Raw genomic sequence first — 25,966 nt, forward strand, 5'->3', positions numbered from 1 at the left:
TGTGCAATTTTTATCGTTATTGTCATCACAGTAAAAAGAAGCATAAATATAAAGCTGTTTATATGATTTCAAAATCATTATGTCATGATTAAAAAAAAATAGTCAAATGATTTAATTGAAAATCAGCATTGTACAGTTTATTGTTTATTAATGTTGTTTATATAAATATCTCTCTCTCTCTCTCTATATATATATACAGTATAATTTGTCCAAACCGGATACCACTGGTTCCATAAAATTTGGCCAGATTAGGCAGAATCTGGAGTGCAGGAAAAATGCAGGAAAATATTTGAAATTTACTTTCGTTGTTTTATTTACAAGTTCAATATATATGTAGGCCAAATATAATTAAATGATAAAATCAATCAATATTTTGGAGTCTAGAATTATAAAAGAGTATTGCATGATTAACTGTAAATTTTTTCTTTCTCGTTCACGAATTTTGAGAATCGACATGAAATGTTACCAGAGTCAAAATCTACAGACACATATATTATACTATATATCAAGCAACCCGGGTTTTGCATGTGAAAGGGCGCATTCAACAAAACCATAAACATAAATTTTTTAACGATTTGATAATTATTGGATTGAATTTTTAATTTTTATGTAAAAATTTATGTCTTCCCTCCAATGTTATGGCACCATTTTGAAAAGAGACGTTTGAGTTTCGATCCCGATTTATATTTTGATTTGTACCTATATTGTATTGATTTTATGTTTTACTGTGTGATATGGAGTTAAAAGCAAGTTAAATGTGTATTTTTTAAAAAATTAACTTGCAAATATAATCTTATTTTTATTATAATATTTCTTCAAGTGGGCTGTGTCAACACCACGTTTCAGTTAGTTTAATGACACTTACGTAAACACACTTTAGCACATCTACCACGAAAGGTGTGAATTGCTTTGAAGTAACTCAGGTTATTATGCATGGCCGGATTAGAGGAAATAATTACCATTAATTATGAGCAGTGGGGACCAATATGGCCATTCGGAATACAGAATAGACAGTATCCGGACTACAGAGAATTTTTTCTAAAGCATTTGTTAAAAAAATGCATGGGACTAAAATTTATCGCTGGGATGGACAAAAATCCAGAGTACTCAGAGTCCGGATTAGACAAATTTTACTGATATGCTATTTATTATAAGATGAATCATTGAAAAGAGGGAAGGGGTTTCAAAGGGCCATGACTTCTAAACAACTTACCTCAGTGATATTACTATGGTAAGGAAATATAAGAATAAAGAAACAGGATGCATTTGGATCCACTTCCTTTCGCCATTTTCACAGTATTTGTGTTTTTTCATACTCACTTATGTTATAATGCACTCTGCATCAAAATATATGATTAAACCCTTAACAATTATGACCAAATTATGACAAAATGGTACCCCTAACAAGTTAAATGATATATAACACTCCCATGTTCTAGACAATAAAAATATTAAAGATTTACTACCTAAAATATGGGGTATATTTTGCGTTATGCTGTTGCAGCTGAAAAATGGCTTTGTTTTCCAGTTTTTGTTTCAGGAGATTTACAATAGAAACTCTTAGTTATAGATGTCAAATCATTGTGAAATTATCCCTCTTTTATATGCAATTTACTGTATGTAAATCAGCTAAATATTAGCGAAATAATGTTTAAATATGTGAAAATGCAGATCCGTTATGAAATTTAATAAAATTCTACTGTTTGAACTTGCAGTTTAAAAAAATATATGTTAATGCATTACTCTTACTTTAGGTTAATTTTAAAATAAGAGTTAAATGATAAATGAAACAATAAAGAAAAGTTTGAGTGGATTCTTCGAAACTTTAGAAATGACACATTTTCTTCTTACTGGCATAAAAATGTCCCAAAATTCTGTAGTGTCCGCAACATGTGCTTATTCTGGAATGCATTATGATTATATTTCTTTTATTTTACATGTAAGAGGCCAGTACAGCTACTAATCTTTCTACGAAAAAATATCGGACTTTAGCTCAGTGTTGCTTGGAATTCTGGCAAATATATTGTGTTTTGTAGAGTCCGCAATGCTGTAGAGTCTGCAACAGCTTTTTAAATTCACAGTTTCTTCAAAGAAATGTAACATGATTTCAATTGATCATCACTATAATTGTCCAAATATTCAATACAAATATGTAAGGTTACAAAACTTAGTGGAACTATAACTTCATACTTTGAATAACACCCATAACGACTTGTTTATGCATAATATTCAAAATCTTTCAATTGTCAGTCTTATGTTATATATTGAAAGTTAATTTTCATGTGGTATTTAAAACTGAGTAAGTGGAAACTAAAGAATATATCAAGATCTTAATTGTTAATTAATAAGTCTAGTTCTAATTAATACAGTTACTACAGTAATAACTATATACCACATTCATTTATTATTTTCACTTTTTATTTCATTAAATATTTTTGAAATGTAAAACACTTCTCTGATATTTTGCTCCTTTGATAATACAATTAGTTAACTGGATTAAGATAACACATGGTGATTTTTGTACAAGATAACACTTCAAACTTACTGGTATATATATGGGTTTTATTTTCCAGGCCGGATAGCCATTTTTGACTAGCCTTTTTTTATTTCCCTATAATATAACACCATTTACTGTACATATAGAACTAGTTAGAGATTAAGATTTTCAGTTTACTCCATTTAAACCAAATATGGTGTCATATAGCAATATTTCAATATATTGTAGTGTCCGCAACAATTTCAATACTGAAAAAAAATTATGGATGCCTCAGTAAATTCTTTAATTCATTGAATTTATCTATAAAACTATTTGTTATAACTTCTTTAATTGTTTTAAAATAAGTAAAATCATAGACATTTTTTAAAACTGCAAAACAATAATACATCAAGAAATTATTAATGGTCCTTGTTATGTGGTTATTTTCATCTCAATAAACCACATTCTGCATCTTTTTATATGATACATTTTCAAGAGTTGATCCGGTGGTATATAATTCAACCTAGAAATGAACATTTATCAACAATTATTTTTATAAAAATGACAAAAGATTATTCTTATGGTTACTTGTAGTGTCCGCAACAAAAATGCTATGCATTTTCAAAGCTAGACAAGATACAAACGAAGATATCCAGGGTGTTATGACAAATGTATTTGAAATTTAGAAGTATTCAATTTAATTTTCACATGACAATTATATAGGTCTTATGTGTGATTGTAAAGGTAGATAAACTTAAGGAAGGGAGATAAATTAGGCAAAAAATTAGCAAGTCATTAATGTGAATAAAATTTTTGTTTGCAAAGAGAACCATAAGATTTTTCTTTTATTTGACTGCAATTAGGTACATAATCAAAACCCGCAAGAAGTTTGGAATAAATAAATATCTTTAATATTTTATTTTAGACATAACAGGTGTAATGTAGTGTCCGCAACACAAGGTCTCGCCCAAAATTTGACTTCGCATAACTTTTTTCGTAAGAATGCTTATATAAAAAAAATTTGGGACTCATTTGCATAGGTATTGTACTTTCTAGAAAACATGTCAATAATGTGCTGTTTGACTTTTTATTTTTTGGTCCAAGTGCAACACAATTAGCACAAATACTGTGAAAATGGCGTATAGAACATGTAGAATTAAGACTGACAAAATGATTTTTTTTTTTTTTGGAAAAGGGAGGAGGGCTGATCATGTCTGGCATTCTTGCTAGATATTGTAAATTTGTAAGTTCATTAAACTGATGATTAAATTGGTTCTTTCGAGTTTGAGATAACGAGTTTTGACTGTATTATAATCATGAATATATATGAATTGAAATGGGATGTTCACAAGTATGTGACTGGATAAAATGCAAAAGATTGAGTATTGAGATTTTAGGACCAAAAAATTATTACATCTATTGTTGTAAAACATAGGCTTTGAAAGTGTCAGAAGACAAAAAATTAAAATTTCAGAAGAATGTAAAATTTTTACTGGTGATGATAAAATTTATTTTTTTGATTATAGTGGTAGATGTACTTTTACTGCATTCTTTGTGGTACACAGGATATGTAATCAAACATTAGATAATCATTATGATAGATACAGAACACAATGTGTGTGACAAAAAGTGTTGATTTTTGTTACTTTTTAATTTAGTTAAATTCCAACCATGGAGAAGGACAAAAAGGGAAAAGGACAAAAAAGTTTTGTAAGTTGACTTACTGTTTATATAGTACTTTTGTCATAGATTTTTTAATGCTATTTTATACACACATGTGCAGTGTTTAATGGATCTTTTTCAAAAGTTTCATCGCCCAAAGAAGAAAGATGAGAAGGATAAGAAATCCAGCACCATGCATGGAATGACAGAAGGAATAGCTGGAATGGCGATGGAGACCATGACTCAGTGGCAGGTTAATGAACGCTTTGAACAGATGCTGGTGAGTATTAAGTGTTTTACTTGGAAGATTTTATTTATAGTAACATTTTTGTGTTGTATTGATATTGCTGAAATAGTGGCAATGGTGCAAATATTGGCTAAGACTTGACACTTTAAAATGATGTACCGTTCCTAAATTGATATTTTATGACAGTCTATACAATCCTTTATTGCAGAATTATGCAGTGTTTACTTATTGATGTTTTTTCACTCTATGAGTGGGTTAACAAATCTCTTGTTAAAAATTACACTTAAATTTCCACGTTTCACATTTTTAATCATCGGTCATGCTATTTACCCCCCCCCCCCCCCCCCCAAAAAAAAAGAAAAGAAAGAAGAGAAAAAGGGAAAAAAACCAAACAAACATACATACACAAGCAAAACAAAATGTTCATTGTTATTTTTTTGAATAATAGAAAGAAAAACTTATCCTAAAAGAAGTTTTCAGTTATAGGCTAAGAATGAATACAAGAAATAGTGACTGTAATTAGGTTTTAGAAGGCTTAGAACTAATTCCATTGTTTCAGGACAACTTAAACTTAACAGAAGAAAAAAAGGCACCGCTAAGAAGTAAAGGCATAGAAGAGAAAAAGGCTATGTTGAGAATGCAGTTCAATGTTGACAATGTACGTACCCATAAATGGCCAAGTTGAGAATGCAATTCAGTGTTAACATTGTATTTACAGTGTGCTTTGTTGTGAGATAAAACAACATGTATGTGCAATTTAAAATGTTCAAAATTAAAGTATTTTACAAAGCGAGTTACTGTAAACCAACTGTAAATCAACGTGCGAGAAGTATCTGTGAGTTTCGCGACCTACTTTAACTCGTGAATATATATCACCGTGAACCATTTATTTTGCATTGTATTTGTAAAGAATGATTCCTCAGTCGTGAAAATTAATCGTCGTGGATTGATAATAAACTGATGAATCGCGAATAAAAGATGATACTAATAATAGTTGGTTTATTGTAAGTCACCTTTGTGGCTCTCTGAAGCTATGGTGAAGTAAAAGAACAATTTTAATTGTTTTTTTTCCAGATTACAGATAAATTGTACTTTTAAGATTGAAAATAGTCTAAAGATGTAGAATGAGAAATTTTACATTAATTCAAGTGTAATATTTTGCAGATTGATGAACATACTGATAATCCTAGTACATTTCTGGCAAAGTTAAATAACCCAGAATTACAGAGTGATGAGAGACTGGAAATTCTGAAGTCCCTAAAGGTCATGTTAACAAGTAAACCAGTCAGGTAAGCAACCCCCTCCCCCCCCCCCCCCCATCAGAAAAATAAATAAATGTCATATTAACAAGTAAACCAGTCAGGTAAGCAAACCCCCTTCCCCCTTAAAAAAATAAATAAATTACAGGGAGATCAGAGACCAGTCAGGTAAGCAACCCCACCCCCCCACCCCCACCCCCACCCCCTTAAAAGAAAATAAATAAATTACTGGGAGATGAGAAACTGGAAATTCTGAAATCTGAAATAAGTAAATCAGTCAGGTAAGCAACCCCCTCCTCCCCCCCCCCCCCCTTCAAAAAAAAATTACTGGGAGACGAGAAACTGGAAATTCTGAAATCCCTAAAGGTCAAGTTAACAAGTAAACCAGTCAGGTAAGCAACCCCCTCCCCCCTCTTCAAAAAAATAGATAAATGAATTACAGGGAGATCAGAGACTAGTATTATCAAACCTAAATGTCATGTTAACAAGTAAATCAGTCAGGTAAATACCCCCTCCCCCCCCTTCAAAAAAAATAAATATATTACAGGGAGATGAGAGACTAGAAATTATCAAGCCTAAATGTCATGTTAACAAGTAAATCAGTCAGGTAAGCAACCCGTCCCCCCCCACCCAAAAAAAAAAAAAAAAATTCAGGGAGATGAGAGACTAGAAATTCTCAAGTCACTAAGCTAAAGGTCAGGTTAACAAGTAAACAACTCAGAGAAGCACTCTCTCCAGTGCCCCCCCCCCCTCCCCTGCAAAATAATTACAGAGACTAGACATACTCAAGCCTAGAGGTCATATTAACAAGTAAACCAGTCAGTGAAGTATCCACTCTCTCTCTCCAGTGCCCACTCCTACCCTCACCCTCCACCCCCTTAAAAAATATAGGAAGATGAGAGTGAGAGACTGAAGGTATCAAGTCCCTAAAAGTCATTTTAACAAGTAAACAAGTAGGTAAGCAGCCTCCCCCCCCCCCTCCCCCCCCCCCCAAAAAAAAAACAAAACAAAACAAAACAAAACACAAAAAACAAAAAAAAACACAACAAAACAAAACAAACAAAATGAAAAACCAAAAAACAAACAAACAAACAAAGGAATTTTTAATCAAGCAATATGTACATTGTCATATACTGTCCTTTCTTGTAAAAGGAGAAATTTTACGTGTGAATTATTAGAGATAAATACCGGTATTTTTTATTTAATATATTTATTTAGCAGTATTGAGTAAATGATTTACAAAAAATTTATGATGTACTGTAGTATCTGTTTGATGTAATGCAGAACGATATTTTTCATGTTCAAACATCCTTTTACAAAGTATTACATATATAATTTTTTCTTAAACTTTCATATTAACCTTATGTTATGTTGCTATGATTTTTAGCTGGGTTAAAGAGTTTGGTGAGGATGGTCTCAATATGTTGCTGAAGCACCTTGTACATTGCTGTAACAAGTAAGTGAGAATGCCTATTTGTTATTTAATTATCTTGTATTTTTAAACTTGTAAAATCCATTATTTTTGTATGTCCTGTGTTGTAGTTCCACTGTCCTGTGTAGTCAATCAGATTAAGTAGAATGTTAATATACAGTTGAACTTCGTTATCTCGAACACTGATATCTCGAATACCATGGATATGTCAAAGTTATTTTGAAGTCCCATCTGCTTATTCCTTAAATATTTTACCCTGGATATCTTGAATCCTCGGTTATCTCGAAGTATTTTCTTGGTCCCTTTGAGTTCTAGATTACGAAGTTTGGATGTACATGTTCATGTTTTATATGAAGTCTACTGGATTCTTGTAAAGGATATGAATAGTAGGAGCAAGACACTGTAGAATTAAAAATATATCCATATATTGATTTTTATGAAAAATGTAAATATATAATAAACTTTATGTCTGTAGGTATATATATGTACATGTATTTATAGACAGTTTTTAAGCTAGATCAATAATGACAGGAGACACTGCAGGGACATTACTGTGAGTCAAATTAAACGTTGTGGAGGGGTCACACTATATTTGGAAGTGTTGTGATTATAGATGCACAGAGAGCCTCAGGGGTGGATCAGGTTTTACAGGAGGTGGAATAACTATGAGTTCTATCTCAATGGACTAGATGTTGCAATGTTCATTATCTGCCTCCAAAATTAAATTTTGAAAAAAAAAATAAGTAAAGAAAATTTGTGATTATATTCCCAGGGAAATAATTGTAGACTTCACATCAATAAGAAATTACATCAAATATAATGTTATAAATATGATATGACATTAAGAAAATGAAAATTCCAATTTTCGATGATTTTAAGGGAAAATGAGAATTGTGCATTGCTAGTTTCCATCTTTTAGAATAATGTGAAGAATGAAAGTATCAGTGACAACCTGAGTTTGCTCTCTATGGGTTTTCGAGTCAAAATTGAACAAATTTTGTCTTCTGTATAAGATACATGTATAATGGGAAATCCCTCTAAGTTATGATGTCATAGAGATAAAAATAGCCCATTATGATTTCCAATCCATTGTATATTTTGTAAATTGTTTTCATTTAAACAATATGAACACATGCACATTTTGAGAAATTTTCAAAATTTGGCAGTTATAGGGGCAGATGTCTTTTGAATCGATAGCAGTGGATGGCAGAACATTTTTAGAATTTTTATACTCTGAGTAAAAATTAATACATGTTTCTTAGGATTCCTTTGTAGTTGAACTTTGACATTTTTTGGAGATCAACATGATAATATGTATAATAAACTCTGTGTGCAGAAAACATTGACTCTTGACCTTACCCATAATTCAGTTCTAAAGATTTATCAGTTAACAATTTTATACTATAACAAAGTTACAGGGTATTATTATAGACTCAGGGTTTGAACTGGTAAGTGAGGAAGAACCACTGTGCCTATGTTTAGATAATTTAGATACCTTTTAAAAGGGATAGACCTGTTGATAGAAAATTAACTGGCATTTCGTAGAAGACAGGGTAAGCTTTAAAGGGGGGGGGGGTGGCATTTTTGCAAATTGCATCAAGTTTAAATACTCCAACATAGACAGAGTCCCATGGTTCACTATTTATTTTTTTATCATGTCTATATACTACATGTATAATGTTCATAGAAAGTGGCCTAAGTGCTTAAAGATCAATATTTCATATTAAGTATACTAATGGTATTTGTTTTTGTGACTTAATGCATTTAATGGCTCAGGGAAATGTAATCTAGGTTTATGTTGTATTGTTTGAACACAGAACAAAAGAAACAATGAGGTAGAATTGCTCGTTTGTCAATTTAAGTAGCTTTATCAATTTTTAATCTCTTCTTTATGAATTTTGATTGAAATAATTTTTTTTTGAATATCTTTGATCCCAGTTCAAAATAAATCATTCAAAAATTAATGAAGCTACTGGAAACCTTTCAGAGAATGGATTTTTCCCAATTGTGCTTCAGCTTACATCATATACCTGTCATAATATACAGTTATATACAGAAAATTGGCTGGATTTCTTTTTTTTTCTCCGCATGCTATACCTTTATGTTTGCCGTTAAAGGAAGCAATATAAATATTTATCAAGTGCATCTTGTAATGAGGAAGACGGGACAGTTGATGGATCATCTCAGTACAGCATGTCAGTGCATTTATAACCAGCATGTCTTATATATATCTGGGTTTTATCACTGATAAATTTAGTCTTATATCTGTGTGATCATGTCTTTTGTATTAAATATAAAGTTTAGAAGTAGTTATCTTGCCAATATTCCACACAGAAGTCTGCTAATCATCACAAGGGTCTGAGATAAGATTGAAAGATTCATTACAGCTGTAGATTAAGATACGAGGCACAAACCAGATATCTACATCCTCATTTAATGCTATATTGATTCCTCAAACTCTTATACATCTATTTCATGTAAATTAGACATTAAACATTTTATTTAAGACATAAAGTAAACTTCATGATAATTATGAGACCTTGATTAATAAATAAATACCAATGTCAGCTTGTAACAGTTATCATTGCTTGTTCAGTTTGACTGACACACATAGAATTGTGGAGATACAATGTATATCCTTGGAAAGAGGGGGGGTATGGGGGGGGGGGGGGGCTCTGATCCTGTTTTACAACCTCAATCATTTGTTTTCTGTATCAGAGCTAAGTCAATCAATAACCATTAAGGATGTACTCGCTGTCATTTCAGCTTTTTGTTTTAGTTTCATTTCAGTTTTATGGCAGAGTGTTTCATTAATTAAGTTTAAATCAAAAAGATAATTAGATTGCTCATTTAATGTTCATAGAACCCAATGGAGTAAACAGAATTTTGACATCAATGGCCATTAGTATAGGGAAAACCATTAGAGACATTGAAGGCAGAATCAGAGAAAACAAAGGACAATATTTATTACTGTTACTTTTGAAAGGTATTGTTAATTTGGGGGAAATGATTTATGAAGTGAGAAATTCAAAATTATTCAGAGCTTTGAATAAAATAATAAAAGTAAAATTAAACACTTATTTACATGAACTATCTAACATTAAAAGCCATTTGGTGAGAGGAAAGCAATAAATGGTGTTTTAATTTTCATTATGCATGTTATGTATTCTCTACAAATGGGAGCATCTATGTAAAGTATCTGTACACATTGTCATCATTGATTGTACAAATATTCATTATGCATTATATATATGTATTACAGAAGTAACTTATTTGTGTTGTTGATGTATAAATCACATGTAAATCAGTGTCATACTAATCCAGAACTGTTATAATATAGGTAACCATGGGTCTGTGAACCACACAAGTATCTCTACATAATATAAATACAGCTAATCATCTCTGTTTTTGATTTTTTTTACTTATATCCTTGATTTAAATGTCATAGTGAGTCCAAAGTTTTAAAGTTTTCTCCAGAACATTTTGTTGCTTCCATTCTATTGACAATTTTTTTTGCTATGTACAAATGGAATACATGTGCACAATGAGAAAAGTTTTAATAGAGATACCATGAAAAAGATATGTCAATTCATCATTCATTTTTCATTGAATTTGATGTTTAATAAAATGCATTAACACAGGGTATTTGTTAATATCTTTATACATGTACTTACACTAGAATTTTAAGGAGATTTTTATCAGTGTCTGTTTTTTTTGTTCCAGGAAAGAGGAAAGACAAAGTCGGTTGGAATGTGTCAAATGTATCAAGGCTTTCATGAATAACACTGTAAGTCCTAGATAATGCCCTAAGTTATAAGTTGTCTATAATACCAAAAGTTATAAATAACACTGTTAATCTTACATAATATCATGTTATAACACATTAAGTCCTAGATACCCCAAAAGTTTTAAATAACACTGTGAATCCTAGATAATAGTGCAATAATACTGTAATAGTATAAAAAATAACACTGTAACTCCTAGATTACATTGTAAGTTATAAATAACACTTTAAGTCCTAGATAATACAAGTTATAAATAACACTGTAAGTCATAGATAATATAAGTTATAAATAACACTGTAAGTCTTAGATAACATTGTAAGTTATAAATAACATTGTAAGTCTTAGATAACATTGTAAGTTATAAATTACACTGTAAGTCCTAGATAAAACCCTAAGTTACAAATAACACTGCAAGTCCTAGATAATACCATAAGTTATAAATAACACTGTAAGTCCTAGATATTATAAATTATAAATAACACTGTAAGTTCTAGATAATATCATAAGTTATAAATAACCTGTCAGTCCTAGATAATACCATAAGTTACAAATAAACTGCAAATCACTAATAATACTATAACTTATAATAACATTGTAAGCCCTGTGATTAGACTATCAGGCATATAATGTACAAGAATGCATTCCAAAGAATCACACTGTATAACATGTTTAGTTTATACATGTTTGATGCTCTTTTTCATATCATAGGTTTGGCCTGACTAAAATGTTTAGTTTATATATGTATCTTCCTCTTTTTTTTCTTATCATCAGTTTGACCTGACTAAAATGTTAAGTTTATACATGTATCATCCTGGGTTTTTTTCTTATCATTAGTTTGGCCTGACTAAAATGTTTAGTTTATCCATGTACATGTATTATTCTCTTTTTTTTTGGTTATCATCAGTTTGGCCTGACTAAAATGCTGGAGAGTGAGGAGGGCTTGTCCATCTTGTCCCGGTGTTTGGACCCAACTGACCCTGACACCATGATGTTGTGTGTCAGTATTTTGGCTGCTGTCTGTATCTACGAACCTCCTCGGGGGTAAGGACCATCATTTCTTATCCCCCCACAATCATACAAAGTATACTCTCAACAGAGTCATTAGCAATTCCTCTTAATATTCTAAAATATACTTGTATGTATTGTGATATGTAAGACTGTCTCTCTTATTGTGCCACACTGGTCTAATGTTAGTCTCAAAATTAATTGTCTTACAAAGCAATTTGAACAGTGTTTACTTTGATTCACCTTGACCCAGTTACCTGTAATTTTTTTAGGCATGAGAAGGTGTTGGAGGGACTGGCTGTCAGTGCTGAGATGAAGAACATGGACCGGTTTGACATGATTATCACGGGTCTGGGTATGAGAATAAATGTCCCGCTACAGGTCGGCTGTATGCAGCTCGTGAATGCCATCATCTGTACTCCTCATAACTTAGACTTCCGACTCCATCTTAGAAATGAATTCATGAGATGTGGGCTGCGAGATTTGATCAAGGTGAAAAAATAATATCATAGTGCCAGTGAAAGGCATCTTTTATTCGTACAACTTAAGTAAGCACTAAAATTGTCCCCAAAAAAGCAACAATGCATTGTAATCTACACCAGCTGCTTCACATCTTTCATGAATGATTAGGTTTTTTCTATGAAGTTTTTTTTTTAAACAGCATTTAGATGAACAAGAGAACGAAGAGTTACAAGTCCAGCTGAGAACGTTCCATGATCAAGCGGACGATGACCAGGAGGAGATAATGCAGAGATTTGAACTCACCAAAGTTGATATGTCGTATCCTTATCAGAAAAAACAAGGAACATCCAGAAGTTGTCTTTTTAGACTCCATTTTTTAAATGCAAAATAATGATTTTGGATAATAGACAAAATACAAATGATTAAATACAAAGGTTAATTTTTAATGGTCCAATTTTAACATTTCATTTTTCCATATATGTATCATAATGAATAAATTAGTGCTGAATGCATCAGAAGCTGATTATAAACATTGTTGTAACTTTTTCCTATATGGAATCAGAGACTCTGATCATTGCTATGAAATGCTAAAACAACTAAACTCTGCAGACCGAGATAGTGAGATGTGTTTTCTCTCCATCCTTCAGCATTTGTTGTGTATACGAGATGACTTTTTTGTCAGGTAGGAGTTTTTTCCCATTTAGTGCATGTCTATCTGACATTTATTAACTTCTGTCATGTAGTAAAGTTTAGCAGCTACTCAGGTATCTATTGTTATAGCTTCTGTTTTGTCCATTGTCACGGCAAAGTCTGTTTATTTTCAGATCTCTCTACATTCTAGGTAACGGCATGTGCTATTGTTTTGTCAAACTGTCTTGATTTACGTGGAAATCAAATTTCTTTAGTTTTGACATATATATATGTATTGATAAATTTTCTTTGTAAAAAAAAATCTTTTTTTTGGATGAATGATTTATGAATGTAAATGTATCTCTGAATGAATTCTTGTTGAGTGTGGATACACATTGTTAGAAGCTGTATAACATCATGTATAGACCTACAGACACATGTACCAAGCAAATCCATACATTTTACATGTATAAAATATTGCAATGGATTTAGAATATTTTGAATTAAATATTCTTAATATCCAATATTTGCAGCAAGGTTTTTTTTCACATTACTTATTTATAAATTTTGAATTAAAAAGAAAACTACATTAAATGATGCATGTATTACAAAGAAATGTCAATTTACAAGAAAATTAATGCACTCATTTCTAATTATAAAAATAAGTCAGTCTTTTGACATTAATGATCAGCATGAATGGAATTGTGTTCCAGTTTATTGCACTTAAAATGTTGATGTGAAAAAAAAAAAAATCCCATTTTATGTTTAAGCCCTTTCATGAAACCAAAACATATAACAGTTATGTGTAACTTGTTTCTTCAAATATTTTTATTTACAAGAGATTTTATTTCCAGAAGTCTTTAGATATAAATACATATATAAAAAGAAACCTATAAAATTAACTTATCCAAAATGACCATAATGAACATATATGAAATTTACTAACCGTAACATATAGGGATACCTCATATGTTGTCTGTGTTAATGCGGGTGCCATGTAAAATCTGTTTTGGGCCCTTGTTAGATTCGGAGAAAAGCAGTACTATTCTGGGATCACACAAAGAAAAAATTATTGACAACAAATGTTTTATAAGTTTACTTAAATTTTAATGATTGATGGTTTTGTTAATTGATAACGTAAATTTTAATGATCTATTGTTTTGTTAATTGATAACCTTTTTTAATATTAATCAGCTATAGTTTGGTGGCTCCTTATATGAGTTTGTGGAATGGATATTAATGATATTATTGACTGAGCCCCCTCTAGATTACTGATAGACTTTGTAAGCACTGTTTGTTGTATGTGACAACAGAGATTCTGTTATTTCATGTACACACTGTTTGTTGTATGCTGTTCATTATGCACCTTTTGTTTCAGGACGGAGTACTACAGGCTGATTGAGGAATGTTTAACACAGATCGTTCTGCACAAAGATGGAGTGGACCCAGACTTCAAGAAAACTAAAAGATTTGACATCAAAATGGAGAAACTGATAAGTTAGAAATGTTCAATATATGTTTTATTCATTATAAAAATCAAGCTTTATATTGTAGCATTAAAACCTGACTTGATAAATAGCAAGTTGGATTTAATAGGGGATAACAGGAACTTTTTAGGGACATCAATGATATTCCTGTGTTACTGTAACTGGTAAGGTAAATTTGTGCATGTGCCCTAATTTTATTTTTCTTCAATTGATTGCATAGGAGAAACAAATAAATTAAAAGTCCCTATAACAATTTTACAAGAATAATGTGATACTTCCTTGGTTGTAAAATTGTTTTTATGCATATACTGTTTTCATACAGATGACTTAGCAGACAGAAGGAAAGAAATTTGTGAGCTGGAGAAAAAGGTGTCAGAATTAGCTCCGAGTGCCGAGAACCTTCCTAAAGTCCAGGCCCTGTTGGACAATGCTCTGATTGCTAAACAGGAAATGGAGTCCAAGGCGCAGATCATGGAGGAGCAGTACCTCACTCAAGTCAATGATGCAGAGGAGAAAAAAGAGCAGCTTGAGCAGAGGATGAAGGAGCTTGATGCTGACCTGAAGTCCCAGCTTGCTGAGCTTGCAGAGAAAAAACAACAAGCTGAGGATGATCTGCTAAACATGAGGGCAAACAAAGATAAAGAAATTGCTCAGTTGAGGGAACAGGTAAAAATTAGAGACGTGATAAAAAGAATGAACTTGTGTTGTTGAAGGAAGGGAAACTTGTCACCCCAGAAACTCTCATGTCTGCTGTTTACATTTCAAATTTAGGTCCTGCATTTAGACTATAATAAAACTCTATGATATTTGAAATTTAATTCAATATTCATTATTTAATCATAATATTCGTCATCATACATGAAGAATTCAGTTGGGAAGGTACTGGAGTGTCTTCACTGGTCTCTATGTGCACTGTGAAACTTTTATTTAACAAAAGAGCCTCTTTCGTAATTTTTTTTATTAGAAGATGTACAGTAACTTATTTCATGTGAAATTAATGAAGAAACAATCTTTACTTAGCATACTGTAATGGCAGTAATTTGTTTTGTAAAGGTAAGAAATCGTCCAGCCATCGTAGATAAGGATATTGCCAGACCAGTCAACATCAAAGGCTCCATCCCAGCTCCCCCTGCTGAAGTCAAGCATGCATATGTACAAACAACAGAAGACCTACTACCACAAGCACCGCCAACTCAGACTGCAACTCCATCCTCAGCCCCAGCCCCTCCTCCTGCCCCACCCCCACCACCTCTTCCTCCAGGGGTCACCATCCCTACCCCTCCCCCAGCCCCTCCATTGCCTGGTGGTGTACCAGCACCTCCCCCTGCTCCCCCTCCTCCAGGTGGGATTGCTCCACCCCCAGCTCCTCCACCTCCTCCAGGTTTACCAGGGGCTGTACCACCTCCACCCCCAGCCCCTTCTCTCTCTGGGGGTGTTCCACCTCCTCCACCTCCTCCACCACCCCTTGGTGGTGCACCAATTCCACCACCCCCTCCTCCATTACCTGGTGGGGTGCCCCCTCCACCCCCTCCTCCAGGTGGGGTGCCCCCTCCACCCCCTCCTCCTGGTGGAGGTCCTCCTCCACCCCCTCCCCCTGGTTTTCCAGCTCCAGGTCCCCCTAAACCTGTTGCACCTCAGCTTCCATTTGGAATGAAACCAAAGAAAAAGTATGAAGTAAAAGATCAAACTAAACGCATCAACTGGGAAAAGGTATTTGATGAGTTATGGTTTACAATAAAAAAAATTATTAAATTTTTTAAATTTTACAATTTTTCAAGAAATAAGGTCATGAAATTTTGGAAATACAGAAGCTAAAGATCTTTACTGCATACCAATTATATGTTTTCTAAGTTATTTTATATGGAATAACATTGAACTGTATCCCATGTACATTAAATGTATAGCTTATTGCCCATCTTATTCCAGATACCTTCAAATAAGCTGAAAGAGGACTCATTCTGGGTAAAAGCAGAAGAAAGCAAGTTTGAGGATGACTTTATATTCCAGTCCTTAATGGAGAATTTTAGTGTTAAAAAACGTAAGAAAGAAAAATTTTTAAAATTGCTGTATACATGGTTATTTTCCTCAGTGTTATTTTTCACCCCTTCACACTTACAAACAATTTTACCCCATTTTAAATTTGCCCAGACACATAAGTTTTAAAGAGATGATGCTATCTTCTTTTGAATTTGACCTGTATTAAATTTGCCCGCTTAGGATAAGGTTGAAAGGGCCAAAAATTTCCCTGTATAAAATACTGTATACAGGGTTATTTTCGCCTCATGTTATTTTCGCCCATTCACACTTAAAAATAATTTTGCCCCGTTTTAAATTCGCCCAGTTACAATTCTTTTAAAGAAATCATACTGTGTTTTTTTTAATTCGCCCCGTTTTAAATTCGCCCACCTGTGAGTAGGGCGAAAGGGGCAAAAATAAAACTGGGGCGAAAATTTCCCTGTATACAGTACCTTCTTTTGTATTGACATTGCGTACAATTTTCAAGTATATGTTAAAGATTACCTGCAAAGCTGGTTGAAATTTTTGTAGCCGTTAAAAAAGATGCTGAGGTTGAAGTAGCCAATGAGAAGAAAGCAAAAAAAGTCAAAGATCTCCGAGTTCTGGATCCAAAATCCGCCATGAATCTCTGTAAGTTAACATTGAACATTTATAAGTAGTCATTATCTTCTTGATTTTCTGCTTTATTTTAATATTGAGTATTTTTTTTCTGTACAGCTATGTTACTTGGTTCTCTAAAGACCCCCTACAAGGAAATCAGGAGGAGGATCGTGGAGGTGGATAAGGAGCACCTGACCACGGGGATGCTGGAACAACTCATCAAGTACCTCCCAGAACCCGAGCAGATCAAAGAGCTCGGCTCACTTAAGGAGGAATATGATGACCTAGCGGAAGCAGAACAGTTCATAGCTACAGTGGGTATATTGTCCATAGCTACAGTGGGTATATTGTCCATAGCTACAGTGGGTAATGTTAAGTTTCATTAATGGGTAACATTAATGAGCTGCTCTGAGTATATCTAATGATTTCACCTGAAATGATTGGACGTTGCTTTGTTTATGAAGTCAAAATACTATAAAAGGAGAGAATGATGTGTTGAGTTTTTTCATTATTAATTGCAGACTGAAATTTTAGCATGAGGTTGCAGTCTTGGAGATTAAAGAAAAATTACATGCTATTTAATAGGGAGGGGAACAAACACTCACAAAAGCCAAATCAACAAACCACTTCACTTAAAGAAATAAATTAATGAAAAAATGTTTCATTTAGTGATTTACTATGCTGATCAACACCCAGATTTAAAGTATACTAATGATAATAATTTTTTTGCAGATATCAGACATCAAGAGAATCAAGCCTCGTCTCCAATCTGTACTGTTTATGATGACATTCAGTGAGCTGGTGGATGGAATCAAACCGGTATTGACATTTATTTTTAATGTATATTTTTTTGATTGATTTAATAATGTTTGGCATTTATCTTTGTGAAATTAAATGTAAGTGTACATGTATATACATATATAATTTGCATGTACATTTACACTTCTACATTATCTTACTATGTTATTATACATATACATGTACATGTAGGTAAGAAATGGAAAAACAAATGTACATGTATTCTAATGAAAATATAAAATTTCCATTCAAACTGTGCCCAGCTCAAAATACAAATATTTTATTTTAGAAAGAGGATTGTAAAATTTCTATTATTTATGTGCCTGTTCTAACTTGATTTGTCAGAATTTGCTAGTTTATGAAAACTTGGGAAAACTTTATAGTTGGTATCTTCTTTATTATTGTGTTAATACCAGTTACAAGTATTGGAATTAATTATATGAAACTGAATTTTTCAAGTTTCTACTTAAATACATATTAGTGTGAAAAAATATCTACCGGTACGTGAATGTATTGGGAAAAAAAATTGTATTTTTGTTTTGCAGGTTGTCAGTGAGTAAATAAATTAAGTCAAATTAATGTAACACATATTGTTTTACGTGTATGTACCATATTGTATATTAAGTAGAAATATTATAGGCATGCTAGAAAGAGGAGTTTATGATAACAAATGAAATGACATGTACATTATTGTAAGAACCATTAACAAATACATGTACAGTGTATGTTTGGGCATTGATTTCAAATTTTTGAGACTTTTAAAACTTTTCTTAATGCACGTACCCGTGTTAACATTTGTTACTAAAAATTTTAAAGTGCAAATTTTGCAAATACATTGTGTTCACGCTGTTGGTATTCTATTTGTTTTATCATATGAGAGTCGTATGCCCAAACTTATTTTATGTACCTTTATTTATTTAGTACTAATAGTCCTTTATGTGAAGTTGAATTGTAATTGTAGTGGTATGCACACACAAATGGAATACACACACCTAGATATGTATTTATCAGTTAAGATATAATAAGCTGTTCAGGTATAATGTCATGACATGAAGGTGGTTTTTTTTAACTGGATTATGTGACCAGTGGTACACATGGGGTTAGTAAATCAAAGTCCGACTATATCAGTTAGTCCATCTAAGTTATTAAGAAATGCATGTTTATATTCAAATGTTCCACAATTATTTCACACATCAAATTTACTGAAGATGTGCACCTCCCTTCTTAATCATTGTAAATCTTACAAATGGGGTATTCTCTGTGATAATGATAACAAGCTGTCTATTTATTATTTTTATGCCCCCGGATCAAAAAATCCTGGGGGTATATTGTTTTTGTCCTGTCTGTCTGTTTGTCTGTCTATTGTCAACTTTAACCTAGCTCATAACTATTGCATTGTCAAGGATAAGGCTTAAATATTTGACATGAGTGTTCATTATGACAAGACCTTTCCTTGGGTACCACCAATATGACCCTTTGACCTTGGAGTTTGACCCAGTTTTGCAAAATTTTACCAAACTTTAACCTTGGCAATAACTTTTGAACGGTTGGTGCTAGGGGTTTCATACTTCACATGTGTAATCCTTGTGACAAGACCTTCCTTTGGATACCAACAACTTTGACCCTTTGACCTTGCCCTTGGAGTTTAACCTACTTTTGGAAAACTTTAACCTTGGCCATAACTTTTGAACGGTTGGTGCTAGGGATTTTATACTTCACATATGTAATCCTTGTGACAAAACCTTTCTTTGGATACCAACAGCTTTGACCCTTTGACCTTGGAGTTTAACCTACTTTTGGAAAACTTTAACCTTGGCCATAACTTTTGAACGGTTGGTGCTAGGGATTTTATACTTCACATGTGTATTTCTTGGGAGAAGGCCTTTCCTTTGGCACCATTAATTTTGACCATTTGACTTTGACCTTGACGTTTGACATACTTTTGATAAAAAACTTTAACCTTTTCCATATCTATTCAATGGTTGCTGCTAGGCCTTTCATATTTCACAGGTTTATTCCTGGAGACAAGACCTTACTTTGGGTACCAACATATTTGATTTGCATTTGAGAAAGTTTAACCTTTGCTTTAAGTTGCCATACGGGGGCATCAGTGTTTCACAAACACATCTTGTTTTATTTGTATATAAATGAAGTGAATTAAGTAAAATTTTACTGTTTTAATACATATTACAATTAAAATGGACACCAGTCCCTTAATAAAACTTTGTATATTCAATATTATGATCAGTGATGTACATGTAGCCTAAGGGATGCTTACTCCTCCTTATCCCACCTCTGGTGTTTTCATGGGTCTGTGTTTTTGCCTTGTTCACGATTTGTATTCTTAACCAGATTTATGAGATTGATCACTGTTCATTGTTTTCACCTTTTACATTCTGTACATCCTTATAATATGTGTATTTACACAAACAGGTTTAGATTACTTTAGATGAATTGTTTAAGACTGCAAAACAGGCTGTAATTTATAGATACAGTGTATTCATGTACCTATTTTATTTTTATTTTAGGATTTAATGGCAGCAACAGTAGCTTTAGAAGAAATAAAGACCAACAAAAAGTTTGCTCATATCCTAGAACTTATCTTAATGATTGGAAATTATCTCAACTCAGGCTCTAGAAATGCTCAATCTCTCGGATTTGACATCAGCTTTCTCAGTAAAGTAGGTCGTTTGATTTAATTTGAGATAGCACTAGAATTAGCAGCTTTTCAGATACATTTAACATCTTATTTTTTTATTTGTGTATACATTTACTTGTAGTTGAAGAATACCAAAACACAGGACAATAAGTCCACACTAGTCCACTTTCTGGTCAGTATAATTGAGGAAAAACACCCAGATCTCGTACAGTTCAAGGATGATTTCACTTACCTAGAGAAGGCCTCAAAAGGTGAGGGGACTGAAGTGTCATTTCTTTAATTTAATTTAAATTACGTATTAAATTCTACTGTACAATAAAAATGTCAGTATATGCATGTACCTTGTTTTAAATGATGGAAATTAAAGAATGTCAAAAATTCAGGTGTATAGCACATGAAAATTTAAGCTCCAGGGGCCCGTTTTACAAAAGAACTTACGACTAAGACCAAAAACATTCGTTGATCATAAAATTCTGCAAAAGTAATGATTCTGTTCAAAATTGAAAGAATAAAAATATCTTACTACATTCCTTTTAAAAATAATAAAACCATTTTAATTTAATGTTAATTAGAAAGTTATAAGCAGAATTCAATTTTGGTCTTAGTCGCAAGTTCTTTTGTAAAACGGGCCCCTGATCTATAAGTGTCAAATATAATGACCTATTTAGCATTGGTGGAATGTGTTCCACTTTTCCTACAGATTATATTTAGTTAAAATTAACTAAAATTAACTAACCATACTCTTGATTTTAGTATCTGATGAGACGATACAAGGAAACTTCCGCTCCATGGAGAAGTCTTTGAAGCAAGTGAAGGGAGATCTGGACAATTGTAAGAAATCCCCAATGGAAGGGGACAAGTTTCCAGAGGTTATGGAGATATCCTTTGTTCTGGTTCTCTCAAACATTAAATACATATTCATTAGTTTATTTTAATTTTAGTAGTTGTCAGATCTTTTATTTATATGCAATCAGTATCACATGAAACATGTGGATGTGTTATATGAATTAATTAATACAAAATAACTTTCATTTAGGAAAATGTATGCTTCATTTCAACTATCATATGTGTTATAAATCATTAAATCACCTTGTCACCATGTTCAATTTCATTTCTAAATATTCCTTGTATCCTTGACAATGTCACGGTTTCCTAGAGGAAGCTAAGCAACAGTATGAAGTGATGACCAACATGTCCAATAAAATGATGAGTTTGTATGAAGATATGAGCAAATATTATTGTTTTGACATAAAGAAATACACCATGGAGGAATTCTTTGGGGACATCAAAATCTTTCAAGACAGCTTTAGGGTCTGTTGAAATTTATTCTTCACTCGCATCTCTTGTAGGTTGTTGTGCAATTATTCATTAATAACTATGGGTCATTATTAGATTATCAAAATAAATCACAGCTAGAAGAAATAATTAACCAGTGAAAATCAACAAGTAGAATAAAAATTTTATTTTGGATTTTAGCAAGCTCTTAAAGATAATGCTAAACAAAGGGAGACCAATGCTAAACTACAACGTGCGAAAGAGGCAAAGGAACGTGCTCAGAAAGAAAAGGAAGAAAGAATGGCTGCTCGCAAAGGTAATGTTAACAGGATTAAGATATTGTCATCCTCTTATTTTCTGGATGTTTAGAATTGGTAGATATACTGTAGGACTAGTGGAAATGTTAAAAAATATTGCAAAACTTGTATGTGTATTTAAAAAGTAAATAATATACAGTATGTAAAGTTTTCTGTACATGTACTTGTAAATTAACTCTAGAGTCATCTCATTTCAGAAGGAGAAATTCAGGGCAAGAAGATTCCGACCAGAGGACTTGGTCCAAAGGGTACGTGTTCCTTATAATCCCACAGAAAGTTATAAATGGGAAATCAAGGAATGTAATGTGACAAAAACCAAAAGTGTATGCATAGTCAAATATACCGGTAAAACAAATGTGTAAGTTCTTGAATGCTTGATTCCAGATGATGACTTGAAGGGAGCAATGGACAATCTGTTGGACGCATTAAAGACTGGATCAGCTTTTAACACAGCACGCCGGAAAAGAAATCCAAGACCAGGAGGTAAAGTCAGGAAAAAAGATGTACTGTGAATGAAATGAAAAATCTTCTAAAGCAGTTATTTGTGTAAATAATGAATTTCATCGGCATTTGATGAAAGTTTTATTTCATGATATACACATACTCTTCTGTCTGGAACAGATGTGTACATGTAGTAGCAAATTAACTCTTTACAACATTCCTATATACCAGAATTACACTTAATTTGAAGTCGGTTTTTTTGATATGTTGATCTGTATACAGGTGACGGGGAGGTGAAGGCTGTGCGCAGAAAACCTGGTCCAATAGATATCATGGCCATGCAGGAGGATTGTTGATGTACATCATAGATATCTCAGCCATGCAGGAGGATTTTTTATATATATATATATATCAGAGCCACGCAGGAGGCTGAGATCAGATCGGAGGCCATCTTCATGTCTTCCATTACAAATCATTGATTTTATCCTTATTTTGTTTGGTTTTTTCTTTGTATCTGGGAGCATATACATGTATTTATGTTTATAGAAGTTTAATTGGATTAGGTTAAATCATATATTTGTTGGTTTTGTTTTGTTAATATTTTATCGGTACATATAAGATTATATTATTTTTAGCACATATAAGTAAGTGATAAGCTTTGGTACTGTCCCCTATAACTAGATACTACAGAGCTACACAAGAGGTAAACTTAGTACAGTACAAATATTAATACCAAAAACGAAAAAGTAACCTAAGTAATAAACTGATACTTTACAGCTGTAACCACTTACAGTTACTATTAAAATACACCAAAGTTCTGTTCTAATTATGTAGCTATCAGTGGTTATTATGAAATGTTATATGTGTGGTCAACTATGATTCTATAAAACAGTGAGTAGTTGCTATAATAAGTTACCTAAGAGCTAAACTGTGGTACTATATGGTGGTCACCACAAAATCTGTGTTCTTTTTTCTAGTCTGTGTGCTTGTTTTATGAAGAATTTCAGTTATTATTAATTATATATCAGATTTAACATTTATTGGAGAGGGTCTGTGAATTAAGTCTTAGACTTGTTGCTGTTTGCCAAGTTTTTCCATTAACAAAGCCTGCCCAGCTGAGAAATGATTACAGACCTCTTTTTTGATGGCTACCAAATTTAGGATTATTTGTTTGTAATTAATGTCTCAAAAGATAAAAAATCATTTTAATCAGTTTTTAGCAATTTGGTAAATAATCGATGTTATTTTTTTATTCAGTTTATTTTCATCTAAGAACATGAAATGGGGCATTTGACAAAATTTTCTGCAATTCAGTAAATATCTGTTCAAAAATTTATAATTATAAGAAATAGCGGGGTCTTATTTGATTTTATATTTATAATTTATTGTATGACAGAAAGTTTCATCAATGATGAAAATTATTTTTATCGACATTATATCAATTGAGAGCTATTGAAGAAGTTATTACATGTATATATTGTTTCATATCATGCAGGTGCTATTTTTGAGTGCTTTTAGTTTGTAAAGAAACAGAATAAAATTTAAAATGAAAACTTAATGGAGTGGTAATTACTAGTATTTTGGAAAATTCAACAGTAGAAAATTCAGATGAAATGTTGACTTTCCATTAAATGTGTGTTCCATCTTGTTTTCAGTTTATGCTTTATATCAAACATCAGCGTAGTTCTGCATAAACTGGTTGTCCGTCCATCGTTTGGAAATTTGTAAATGTTTCCCATTATGCATCATTCCTAGATTTATAGCTCTTGATATAATTGCAGCTGTTATACTGTTATAGATATCTGAATTGTTATAAGTTTTGTTGTAGATTCTATTTTTAGAAAGATGTATGCAAGTTTACAGTTTCGGAGATATGCAGCATGATTTTATGCTTTGATGCTCTGTGTGCATATGAAGTGATATTAGACATAGTGCAGATACATGTACTTTGTACATTTCTTTTTTTTATATATATATTTCCATGTAATTATAATGGATTAATGGAGAAAGTCTTTTATTTGGTATATCACATGTATTTGTAAACACAAACATAATCTCTCCACTTTTGATTGAAGTGAAATCTTGTATTTCAGGATCTTTGCATTTCAAGAAACTTTCAGCCGAAAGTAATGGTAGCATCACTGTTTATGAATTGTGATATATTCATTTATGTGACATTTTTGTTAGTAACCCCTTAAGCTTGATGCTTTACAATTTCTTTTCTTGTTATTATATACTGGACTTATTTTCTTCATGCTCTCACTCACAATACTCTAAATTGTCTGTGATTTGGTCAGTGGTATAAAGTCTTATTTATGGTGAAAACGATGTTTTTGTAACATTTTATAATTTCTCACTACATATATAGATAATATACCATGATTATATTCCTTTATAATATCAGTAACAAGAAAAGGTTTTTAGAATTTAACCAATCATTGTAAGGGATTGTAATGCCTGTAGATCAGTCGAGGTATCCCTATAACAAGATGTGCTGTAGAATTCCTAAATACATGTATTGTAACTAACCTATTTAAAGCCTATCACTCAGGTATAATCAGTAAAAGAGGCCAGACTAGTCATATATGTTTATAATCTACACTATTTGTAGAATTTTGCTAGTTTTACATCACACTGAATTCACAGTATAGTTGCTAATTGTTTGTAAGAGTTTAGATTGTTTAAAATTCAGTAAAAACTGTTGAAATACTGACATTTGGGCTTTTGTATACAGTTTTATAAGTATACTTCACAGTTAAACCTCATAATCAACCTTGATGGGATTTATGTACACGTACAATATAAAGTTATTTTTGGTGGATGTTTCAGAAAGTGTTCATATTTATATTAATGACACTATGAAACCTTTGGGTCCAAGAGTATTGAGATTCCAATTAAATTATTCATTTGCACTTCCAATTCTTTTTACATGTATTAATACAAATGTACATTCCTTTTTTTCTTTTTTTGAATAGAAAAATAAGAATAAAAGAGGCATGAGTATTCTCTTCCTTGACAAATAATTATCAATCTTCCAAAAGAATATTTATAGCTGCTTCTGTTTCAATATGCTTGGCAATAAATGAGAATTATTCCATGACCGAGTTGCTTTTTTTAAACCATAGTTGGATAATTTTGTGCCAGAGTTCTCTGATGAGACTGTACATCAGGTTTACATGTACTTCAAGAGTAAGTAGCATGTAAAACATTTTTAAAATTTAATTTTACAAAATTGTGTATCCTAATGGTTTTTTTAGGTCACCTGAGTCACTCAGGTGACCTATTGCTATCTGTTTTCGTCCGTCGTCGTCAGTCGTCCGTTGGTCGTAAACTTTTGAACATTTTCAGCTTCTTCTCTTGAACCACTGAACCAATTTCAACCAATTTTGGCATATAGCATCAATGGGTGAAGGGG

General features: G+C 32.2%; 1 protein-coding gene across 4 annotated transcripts; it reads left to right on the forward strand.

Moving 5' to 3' along the window:
- The first annotated feature begins 4,134 nt into the window (after nucleotides 1-4,134).
- Nucleotides 4,135-25,648, forward strand: LOC133173715 (protein diaphanous homolog 1-like). Of its 4 annotated transcripts, XM_061308731.1 has the most exons (26): nucleotides 4,135-4,186; nucleotides 4,284-4,418; nucleotides 4,945-5,043; nucleotides 5,550-5,674; nucleotides 7,032-7,100; nucleotides 8,894-8,911; nucleotides 10,800-10,863; nucleotides 11,766-11,902; nucleotides 12,139-12,358; nucleotides 12,528-12,646; nucleotides 12,891-13,010; nucleotides 14,337-14,455; nucleotides 14,768-15,111; nucleotides 15,499-16,155; nucleotides 16,372-16,483; nucleotides 16,993-17,091; nucleotides 17,179-17,375; nucleotides 17,794-17,880; nucleotides 20,388-20,540; nucleotides 20,640-20,769; nucleotides 21,272-21,396; nucleotides 21,665-21,829; nucleotides 21,995-22,109; nucleotides 22,308-22,358; nucleotides 22,495-22,593; nucleotides 22,834-25,648. In XM_061308731.1, exons 1-26 carry the CDS (start codon nucleotides 4,148-4,150, stop codon nucleotides 22,905-22,907), a joined length of 3,672 nt encoding a protein of 1,223 aa, XP_061164715.1. In that variant the 5' UTR covers nucleotides 4,135-4,147; the 3' UTR covers nucleotides 22,908-25,648. The 4 variants fall into 4 exon arrangements, with proteins under 4 accessions (XP_061164715.1, XP_061164716.1, XP_061164717.1 ...); XM_061308732.1 differs by lacking the exon at nucleotides 8,894-8,911; XM_061308733.1 differs by lacking the exons at nucleotides 4,135-4,186; nucleotides 4,284-4,418; nucleotides 4,945-5,043; nucleotides 5,550-5,674 and adding an exon at nucleotides 5,973-6,036.
- The last annotated feature ends 318 nt before the right edge of the window (nucleotides 25,649-25,966 follow it).

This window comes from Saccostrea echinata, unplaced genomic scaffold (assembly GCF_033153115.1).
Source record: "Saccostrea echinata isolate AGI-Se365-2 ecotype Australia unplaced genomic scaffold, CSIRO_AGI_Sech_v1 ptg000056l, whole genome shotgun sequence".
In the NCBI taxonomy this organism is placed as follows: domain Eukaryota; kingdom Metazoa; phylum Mollusca; class Bivalvia; order Ostreida; family Ostreidae; genus Saccostrea; species Saccostrea echinata.